Consider the following 10,312-nt stretch of genomic DNA (forward strand, 5'->3'; position numbering starts at 1 on the left):
CTGGGGCTCAGGGTGCTTTGGTGTCCACGGCTGCCTGGGCTCCTCTGAGGGCCTGCGTGTTCCCTCGGTGGGGGCAGCCTTCGGGGACCCGGCATCGCTCGCCCGTGGCACACACCGTACCCTGCCCCTACTGGAGAACATGCCACCCAGTCTGCCTGGCTCCTCTGAACTTGACAGACTGACCACCACTGGGGCAAAAGAAGACAAGTTTGCAGGTCAGGGGACAGACATAATGGGAGCCGGAGGTACAACTAAGGTAGAAAGTTTGAGCTCACAGGACGCCCTTGGCCTGGGGACAATGGGGACAAATACCATGGCCCTGGACTGAAGGCAGCTCCCCCCCTCCCCCCACGGACCTTTGAATCGGTGAACTGCGTGCACACCAAGACTTGAGATGTGGTGCCAGTGAACCAGCCAGGGCAGTGGGCGCGGGAGCCGGGCCAGCGGCCATCTGAAAGATGCGTTCCGGCACGCGCAGATGACACTGGCTTGAGATCCTTTCCCATTTGAAAAGCATTAAAAAGTCATAACCAGCGAGCCCAGAGGGCGAGTGTGGACTTAACAACCCCTTTACTTTCTTTGGCAAAGCATTAAAGTCATTAACTTGCAGCAAGCAGGGAAAGTAGGTTCTTACTTAACGCGTATCTTCTGAAAAATCTTAAAAATCAGCCGCGTTGAGACCTTGTCTCTCTTTGGCAGCGCTGAATCATAAAGCACCATCCTGTCGCTCAGAAATGGGGCCGTTCTGTCTGGGTGCAACTTGAGACAAATGGAGGCCAGCGAGCTGTCCTCCGCTCAGGCCCGTGGCGTCTCCACACTGGAGACCGGATGTAACCCTGACCCTTCCATCCATCCACCATCTGAGTCCAACCCTGTGTTTTCTGCTGCCCCTGGGAGGGGTTTTTAGCTCCTCCCAGCATCTACCCCCGTCCCTGTGGCCACCCACTCACCTTGCCCACCTCTCTAAGCCGCCGTGTGTGGACTCTGCACCTGACACAGACCCCCAGCAGTTTAACAACACCTACCCTGTGTATAGATCCCTTGGCTCTCCAACGCTAACATCCGCCTCTTACGGAAGGTGAACTTCCTGAATCTGACCGGACACACTCCTCTTTTGTCTGCAATCATGCCCACATGGCTTAAGTATTTATGTCCTGGATCTTGGCATCATACTTGCGGACATGCACCTGTCATGTACCCCCCCTGCTCCCCCCAACCCCAGATGATGCATCCCCTGGATTTATCCCGCCCGGCTCTGCGTCTCTGGCCTGTGGGTCCGGTGTCATGTGGTTCTCGTGCGTCCGAGTGCCAGGCGTCGTGCTGGGCGCTCGCAGCCTGGGCACGGTCTTTCGACTCCAGCGGGAAAGGGAGACATTAAACGATGAGATGAATCATAGGTGAGCCAGGGCCCGGGAGGTATAAGGACAGATGCTTCGGGAATATGTGTGAGTATGTGAGGGGGTGGTTGGAAACCTTTCCCCGGGAAAGGGTGTTAAGCTGAGACCAGTGGGGAGTGGGAGTTGGGAGCTGGGCAGAGTTGGGGACAAATGTCTCCCCGGCAGGCTGCCCTGACTGTCGTGCGGAGAGAGTCGAGGATGCCTGGCCGTGTGCAGAACTGGGGCAACTCGGCAGGCTGGCTGGGCCAAACCTCACGCGTGCCCAGGGTCGTCAGGCCTGCGTCTCAACCGGCTCCTGTGAGCTGATCGCTGAGCTCTTGAGACATCCTGCCTGATAAGAAGTTCTCTGTGGACCTAGATCTTGGGCCAGGCAGAGGGTCTGTGCTCACAGTGTGGTGGTGAATATGCCGGGCTGCTGGGGCCATCACGACTGACCTCTGCGGCTGGAGCCTGAGCGCCTAGGGTCAATTTGCAGGAGCTGTGTGCCCACGGACCCGCCCCCAACAACACCCCGGCACCCAGGTTCAGGGAAACTGCGCCGTTGGGTGGTATATGTTTCCACAGTCTCGGGAGAGGTGTGTGTCCCTGGGATGCCCCTGGAAGCCCGTGCCTGCTTTGCTTGGACTCTGCCCCGTGCGCCTTCCCCTTTGCTGATTGTCATGGTGTCCTTTCACCGCAACAAGCCATTACTGGGAGGAGGGCAGCTCGTCCGTGAGTCCCTCTAGCGAGGGTGGTCTTGGGGTCCGCTACCCGGGGAGAGCAGGGAACAAGGTCTACAGCAGAGGGAGGAAGGAGCTGGAGGAAGGGACTGGCTTCCTTGGGGCCTCACAAGTCATGGTCAAAATGGCATAGTCCTCTCTGCGGGCTTGACCTCAGTGTGGTTATTTAACCCTGTCCCACGGCCCAAGGCTGCATCAGCCCCAACTAGACCGCATGAAGTTGTCTACGGGAAACACGCCAGTTGGCGAATTTGTGGGCTTGCGGAGCCCAAGGGCACATGGAACGCCCTGCAGGAGGTGAAGCGCGTCCCCAACCCATGGGACAGCCACACTGAGGACTGTCCGCATGTCCCACCTTGGGTTTGGAGCGGAGTCCCTGCTCCATATGTATCGGTCGGGAAGAGACAGCGGCGTCTTTAGCATAAAGGTAGAGGGAGAATCCCAGAACCGTTCACCTTGCTGAATCCTACATACTGAAAGCTCAGAGGTGACATCACCAATTCGTTTCATGATCACATAACCATGGTGACAGAGTAAGTCATGGGAAAAATAGGGTGGGAGAGTGGTTGAAGCAATTTAAGGAATTTATTGGCACAAAGGATTCCGTTATCAAGGTTGCAAATAAGTCATGAACTTCAGGCGTGGACGTGCGCCGTGCCACTTTCTGCTTGCTTGGACAAGCATGCCGCCTTCTCAAGAGTATGACTTGAATCCAAAATAGCTGGAGAAAAATTTAAAAGTAATGACAGAAGTGCTCATATAACTCATTTCTTAATCAATAGGGGACTATCGTTTGGATGGAGCGGGAGGTGTGGGGGCGGAAGCCTGCTGGGCTGGTGGCCGGGCTGCAGGTCGGCACTCCCGGGTCAGAGCAGCACTGCCCGTCTACGGGGTGGGGGCGGTGATCCCGGGTCCCACTAACGGCCTGTGAGTCCCAGTGCCTCGCTTCTGGGGGACACAGAGGCTGCTGTGTACTTTGCAATGACAACAAAGTCTCGTCTCGGCTCCCAAGAGACAAGGCAGTTTATAGTTAGATAAACCCAGGTTTGAATCCTGTTCTAGCTACGTGACTGTGTGTGCAGCTCAAACCCTCCGGGCCTCAGTTTATTCAGACATGCACTGGGCGTTATAAGAAGACCTTGTCCGTAGGGTTGTTTGGAGGATTAAGTGAGATGATGTCTATAAAGCACTTGGTACAGTGCCTGGTGTGCATTAAGGGCTCAAATAACAACAACGAAAACCGAAAGGATATTAGAGTTTTTAATAAATCATCAGACACAAGAAGACATTTGCAAAGGCTCAGTGCCATCGCTGTGTGCCTCCGGATTGTCATGCTGGGTGAGGACGACGTCTGCTCTGAGTTATGTAGTTGTGGAGGGGACGAAGTGACCTGATGAGTCAGCTTCGCTATTCTGGACTTAAATGCTCGGGCTGCGTTTTCAGGCACAGCCCATAGCTCACATGTGTTGGCTCTGGTGTCCGATGTTTACTCCCTGGGCTCCTAGGAGGGTAGGGATAGAAGCCATCGGAGGCTGGGTTGGTCAGATGGCCCTTGATGCCAAGCTCTGACTAGGAGGGCAGATTGCCCCGTGTCACCGGAGCCGGGGGAGGTCCTGGCGGGAGGGACATCTGGATGTGATCCCGGCTCTTTCACTGCAAGTGTGAGGCACTGGGCAAAGTCAGCCAGTTCCATACACCTTAGTTTACCCCTGGAAAGGGAAAAATACCTGATCTGCAGAGTGGTTGTAAGGATAAAATGACACGATGTGATGATGTACATAAAAACACCTGCCCTGTGGTGGGGCTTCATAAACACGACGATTGTAACCGTCTAGGTAAACAAAGTACAGTCATGAACAAGGGTGAAACACATTAGTGGTAACTGGTGTTGTTCTGTGACAAAACGATCCTGTGAGACCAACTCGGTTTCCTTCTTGGAAAGAACGCGACACAGTCGGCAGAAGGTTGGACTGGAGGCTTGGCAAATGAGTGCAGTTCATTCTGGGAGATGGTTGATGATTTGGATCAGATCCCGGCCCCCGTGACATGCTCATCCCTGGGAAGATCTGGAGGGGTCTTGGGGGGCGGGCAGGGGCGCCGTGCAGGAGGAGTGGGTTTCCTTCCCCTGGGGGAGGATGGGGAGGAGCCGCCCCGCGGGTCAGGTCTCTATGTGTTTGGGATGGCAATAGGGTGCTGAGGAGGCTGAGCTCCAAGGGAGGTCTGAGGGGTGGTGGCCACGATGCAGGCTGATCTCCGCAGCAGGAGGCTGTGTGCTGGGGACGCATGCCTGGGGGCCAGCTACAGAACCTGGGGCCACAGAGCAGAAGAACCTGTGTGTGTGTGCACGGTTGGATCAAGTGGAGGCAGAAGGACCAGGCCCGGGACGAAGGGTCTCAGAGCGGCCGGTGCCCCTCCTGTCCTGATGCCAGTTGCTTCCGCATCAGGACACTTCTCTGGGAGAGGAACCAAGGAGGTGACGGCTGCAGCGCCCGAATGACACAGAAGGACGTCTTCCCTCCCGGCAGGGAACTCAAGTCACATTGCAGACAACAAACATGAATGGAACTTTGAAGACACGGGGGTGTGAGTCTGTGTCACTGCAGCTGTGCCCCCCAGGCGCTCATGGAAAATAAACCCTTCCAAATGTCAAGAGGTAATGGTGTCTGTCGCCATCCTGGAAAGCCACCCAGTGGGAGGGGTGGGCCCGGAGCTGGGAACTGGGCACCGCTCAGGAAGGTGAGTGTTTGATGCTGTTTGGTCCTTTCTCCCCCACATCCGAGGGAGAAATTCCCAAGCATGTTCCCATGGGAAACGAGAGCTTATGGTGGCACCTGGTGCTTGTTGCTCTACTGTGGTGGTTCTCAGCTGGGACCAATTCTGTCCTCCTGGAGGACGTCTGTCAAGGTCCGAGCACATTCTTGCTGTCACTTCTTTTTTTTTTTGCGGGGGTGGCGACATGCTACAGGTATCTAGTGAGCAGAGGTCAGGGATGTTGCTGACACCACACAGCGCAGAGGAGAGCCCACAACAAGGAGGTCTCCAGCCCCAGAGATCAGCAGCGCTGAGGCTAACAGACCCTGGTGCGAGGCGGCGTGAAGGTCCTCTGTCCTCTGTCCGTGGACGTGGATCGTTCCTCACACCCATCACCTCGGTGAAGGCAGAATGGGGAAGGGTCACGGCCAGCCTGGAAGCCTCGTGCTGGCCATGGACGGGAGAGGAGGTGGGAGCAGGTGAAACATTTGGGGGTGGGGATGAACCCAGAAGCAGCCTCAGGCTCACCTCCCGAGGTAGATGAAGGAGAAGGGCAGAGTTTTCCATTTCCAGTCAACTCTTACTTATTTAAAACCGATTTCCTTAAGCACATAATTATATGTTTATTTCCCGGAGGAACTCTTGAGGCAGCGGAGATCTGCTTAAATTATGGGGACGGAGGCTGCACACAGGCCTCTAATGGGGTTAGAAAAATGTTCTGTCTCCTTTGAAGGAGCCTTGGGAGGAAGAGAAGGGCAGGTTCCTCTCCTGCAGTGCAGAGATGTGGGGCGGACGGAGCTCGGGAGCTCGGGAGGGCACTGAGTGCGAGGACTGGTTGTCCCACCTGCTGGGGCAAGAGCAGAGCTGAGGGAACTCTGGGTGCAGCGTCAAGCCTCCGGCTTCTGGTTTCCATCCTGGTAGGCGGCTGGAAGGCATCCAGGAAGTGGGCCGTCCGCATGCTTCCTGCCTTCACTTGCACGCGCACACACACACACACACACACACACATGCATGCTCCCCTTTGGAAGGGGCTGTGGGAGGCTTCTGGGAAGCCGTAGGTAGGGTGGGGGGGACTTCAGTACCTCTCTGTGCAGTACATCTCTGTGCAGCTTCCCACGTCTCTGTGGCAGCCTGTGTGCCTGGAATTGGGGGCTCCCCACACCCCCCGACCTGGCTGGGCTGGGTGGGGACGGAGGGAATAGGATGGCCAACTGAGTCCCTAGCTCTGACACACCTCGGAAGAAAGGTGGAGGCATCTTACAGCCTGCCTCCCCCTCCCAGAGACATAGGGTGAGACTCTGGCTGATACGATACTGTGTGTGTTGGACGGGCGCTGAGCTGGACGGGCAATGGTGCAAAGGAGAGAGATCCATCAGGAGCAGGTGCCTTAGACCTGCCTCTGGCCTAGGCGACCCAGGATGGGGGCCTTGGGGGGACCCTGGCCTCCTCCCACTCTGTCTCCCCTGCCTCTGGGAGGCACGTCTCTCACAGTGCCACCGTCTGAGGCTGGACCTGGTGTGCGCCATCTCCTCCAGGAGGCTGTGAGTCATCGTGCTGGACGGGGAAGCCTCCGCACCTAATGAAGCCCGGGGCACGCAGTTGGGCACTCGGTCCGCGGTTCCTGATGCATTTCTACCTTGTCCAGCCCGCCTGTCATGGAGCAGGCCGAGGTCACAGCGAAGAGAGTCTGTCCAGCTGGTCTGCCCCACCCATCCTGTCTCTCAAAGCCCAAAGCGTGGTGCCAGGGCTGCTAGGATGGGGCCCAGCTGGGAGTGAAGGTAACAGCTGAGCCACAGCCACGAGTTGTGGCCCTCAGTGTCTTCATTCAGCCACCAAATATCCTCTCGGCACAAGCACCCCGGCTAGCTCAGTTCCAGCCTCACTCAGTGTGAGGTGTGGGGCGGCATAATCGGCCGCTGCTCGCTCGGGAGTGGAGCAGCCCACAGCTGGTGGGGGGCACCCAGCCCTTGGGAGCTGGAGACGGAGGTTACCTGTGAGCACCAGGCCTTCTCGGTCTCGAGAGGGCTAACAGATGCCACACAAGGGGGTAGAGGGGCCTTGACTTCGGTGGGGGGGTTGTATCCGCAGGGGCTCTCCTGGTCTGTGGGCATCAGAGACCTGGGGCTGCTGGGAATTTGTGCCCTTTTCATTGGTCAGCTCCCCTGGAGACACAACAGAGATCATCAGAGAACAGAGTCTCAGCACCTTTCAGAGGCAGAGGGCCTGCCCACCCTTCCGCTTTCCAGAAGCGTGGCCTTGGGCTGGAGGCTTAGCTGCCTCCCCCACAGGACAGGGAGGGCCCTGATGGCATCCCCAGGTGGCAGGGCTCCGGGAGGCTCGGCAAGCTGCAGGTGTCCTGCACTGTGGGCTGGTTCTCAGAACTTATTTATTCAGGGAAGCAGCGGAGGGAGCCCTCCGTCCCCCAGTGCAGCTGCCCCTGTCTCTTTGGTCAGGACCTGCCTGCAGGGAACAGCTGCGCAGTCTCCCAGTCTCCCTGGCCAGCCGGAGCGGCAGGGCTGAGCGCTTCAAGGGCCTGTCCGCGTCTCCGACCCCTGAACACGGGGGTCAGGGCCTGGGGCGCAGACTGGAGCTGAGGCCCTTCACTTAGTCCGCTGGTAGAACTGGAAGACGGCTTTCTCCTGCTCGTAGGTCTCGATGGAGCCAGGTCGGAGGCGCCGGATTTCAGCGATGGCATCCCCCGCGGCCAGACCCCGCTCCTTCACCAGGTAGCAGGCAAGCATGGTGCCGGTGCGGCCGAAGCCCAGCGCGCAGTGCACCCCCACGGCCTGGGAAGAGAGAGAGCTCGGGAGGGTGGAGCCCGACGCCCTGCCGGGGGGCCCCATCTCCTTGTCCCCACACCTGCTGCTTCTGGGTCAGGCCCAGGACCTGGCAGGGGTCTACGGCTCTCCGGGGCGAGAAGGGACATCGCAGTCAGGGAGTGCTGTCCTGCGCCCGGCGGCCTGGAGGCCGCCCTCACCTGCCTTGTAGTTGGTTCAAGGGCTGGGCCCCTGGGCTGCCTGCCCCCGGCCCTGGGCCGGCTTCTTTTGGGTTTAGAAACGTGGCTCCCGTCTATCCGGACGGCGCGGGGCTCCGGCGAGCGCCCGGCGGCCTCTGCCTTCCAGCCTCGGCCCCTCAGCTCCCAGCGCTCGCTGCTTCCCCGCGGCTTCGCCCGCGGCCTGGGTCCCCAGCCGCCCGTCGCGTCCCCGCGGGCCCCGCCCCCGCCCGTCCCCGCCCCCCGCGGACCCGCAGGCCCCGCCCCCGCCGGGCCCCGCCTCCGCCGCGCCTGGCCCCGCCCCCCGCCGACTCGCAGGCCCCGCCCCGCCCGCTGACCTCGCCGCGCGCGCTGGCCTCGTCCACGATGCGCACGAAGCTGTCGATCTGCTCGGGGGCCGGCGGGCAGAAGTCCGGGATGCGCAGCCGGTGCAGCGTGAGGCCGGGGCAGCTGTCGCCGTGCGGGGGCCCGCGCTCCGTCAGGGACACCAGGTGCCGCACGCCCTGGTCCAGCAGGAACTGGTAGTGCGCGGGGAGCCGCGGCAGCGCCAGCCCCGCCAGCCGGCCCGGGAGCACCCACGAGAAGTTCGGCGGCTGCGCGCCCATGGCCGCGGCAGGACACGCCGGCGCGCCGCCCCCTCGCGTCCCGCGCGCCTCGGCCCCGCGCCTCCTACCCGCGCCTGCGCCCTGAGACACGTGGGCTCGGCGCCCCGTCGGGCGACGCCCCGCTCCGCTGCGGGGATTGGCTGAGCCGTCTCGGGGGCGGGGCCGGAGCGCGCTCCCTGGAGCTCTGAGTGACAGGACGGGCGCGACCCGGCCCCGGTCCTGAGCAGCGCGCTCGTTGACTGGTTAGATTTCAGGACTGGGCGGGATTACCGCAGCGGTGCGCACGGGGATTGGTGGAGCTACCCAAATAGCGGGGAGGCAACCCACAGGGGAGGACGAGTTGCCTAGTGCGGAGGCGGCGAGCGGGGCCGGGCTCTGCTGCTCCCTGGCGGCCGGTGGCGGTTATTACATCAGTGTCCACGGCCCCTGCGCTCCCCAGGCCTGGCCTCCTGGGGGTCTGACTTCCTTCATCGTGGACGCCCAAGGGTTCCTTCTCTGGGGGAGGAACCGCCTCTACGGTGACTGACTGGCCCTTGTCAGTGACTTGGTGAACCTGTCCAGTAAGGGCGGTCTCCACTGTGCGAGGACTGTTCTCCTTGTCCATGGCTGGGATTAGTCAGAAATACTGGCGGCATCTGCTGCCCTGAAGTCCTGCCCGGGGTAGTAATCACAGTCCAGTGATGACAGCGACCCACGACACAGAATGAACGTTTAGTGAGCAGTCGCTATATGCCAGACACTATTCTTAGCACTTTACCCGTGTTGACTCATTTAACTGCCACAGTAATCTGATGAGGCAGGTTATCTAATCCCCCTGCTTTTTTTTTTTTTTTTAAAGATTTTATTTATTTGTTTGACACACAGAGAGATCACAAGCAGGCAGAGAGGCAGGGAGAGAGAGGGGGGAAGCAGTCTCCCCGCTGAGCAGAGAGCCCGACGCGGGACTCGATCCCAGGACCCTGAGACCATGACCTGAGCTGAAGGCAGAGGCTTAACCCACTGAGCCACCCAGGTGCCCCTAATCCCCCTGCTTTACAGAGGGGAAATGAGGCTGCAGAGAGGTTCGGGGACTTGAGCAAGGTGAGTCATGGTCTGGGGACTTGAAACCAGACAGCCTGGCGCCGGCATCTTTAAGGCCCAGTATCGTTTCCTAAAGTTGAATCGAAGGGGAGGATGCCGCCTCTTCACAGGGCCGTCCTCGCACTCCCAAATACCATCTGTGTTAAGCTGCAGGACTTCTTAATTTCTCTTAACATTTCATGACTTCCAGGCTCTCCTTCTCCGGTGGGGAGACCAGAGTTCCTCGGTGTTGTTCGTAGAATGTAGGGACCCAGCTCTGAACACTATGTCTTGGCTGGGATCTAACCTCCCTGGGTCCTCATTTGAAATGTGCTTCTAGGGATGCAGACTAATTATAATTATGAAAATAGTTAACCCTTGTTCAGTTTGCTTGTGTACCAGGCCCTGCACCAAGGGCTTTCTGAAGAACCACACGTGGATGGTATTTTTGTGTCTTTTTGGTCCACACGTAATCTGAGGCTTAGATAAGCTGGTTAACTGGGCCAAGGACACGTGACTAGTTTGTGGCTGGGCTGGCGAGCCAAGGCCTCTCTGAGTCCAAGCCCAGGGCACTTAGCTGTAAAGACACTCCTCTTCCCCTGTCTCCACCTGCCCCGACCCACATTTGACCACTTAAAGATCTGATTCCAGTAAAATGGAAAGGAATTTTTCTTCCTCCACGTTCAGAGGCTCCCCTGACCCTGTAAAAATCCAGTTACCAGTTGCCCAGATGAGGCTAAAGATTGCCTCCACCTACCCTTGCCAGGAGCCAGGAGCCAGGAGCCAGGA

At 59.1% G+C, this 10,312-nt stretch overlaps 1 protein-coding gene across 1 annotated transcript; it reads right to left on the reverse strand.

Annotated features, from left to right (window-relative positions):
- Nucleotides 1–3,363: 3,363 nt before the first annotated feature.
- DUSP23 (dual specificity phosphatase 23) lies at nt 3,364–8,580 on the reverse strand. The gene is made up of 2 exons (XM_032318917.1): nt 8,198–8,580; nt 3,364–7,653 (listed from the first exon to the last, which is right to left on the reverse strand). The coding sequence occupies exons 1-2, from the start codon at nt 8,462–8,464 to the stop codon at nt 7,468–7,470; spliced, it is 453 nt and encodes a 150-aa protein (XP_032174808.1). The 5' UTR covers nt 8,465–8,580; the 3' UTR covers nt 3,364–7,467.
- Nucleotides 8,581–10,312: the final 1,732 nt, after the last annotated feature.

Source organism: Mustela erminea, chromosome 17 (assembly GCF_009829155.1).
Source record: "Mustela erminea isolate mMusErm1 chromosome 17, mMusErm1.Pri, whole genome shotgun sequence".
Taxonomy (NCBI): domain Eukaryota; kingdom Metazoa; phylum Chordata; class Mammalia; order Carnivora; family Mustelidae; genus Mustela; species Mustela erminea.

Bases quoted from the DNA above. Each gene is read 5' to 3' on its own strand.
- DUSP23 (XM_032318917.1), bottom strand. From the start codon at position 8,464: ATGGGCGCGCAGCCGCCGAACTTCTCGTGGGTGCTCCCGGGCCGGCTG. The intron at 7,654-8,197 runs GTCAGCGGGCGG...CTCTCTTCCCAG, and splicing joins AGGCCAGCGCGCGCGGCGAG to GCCGTGGGGGTGCACTGCGC.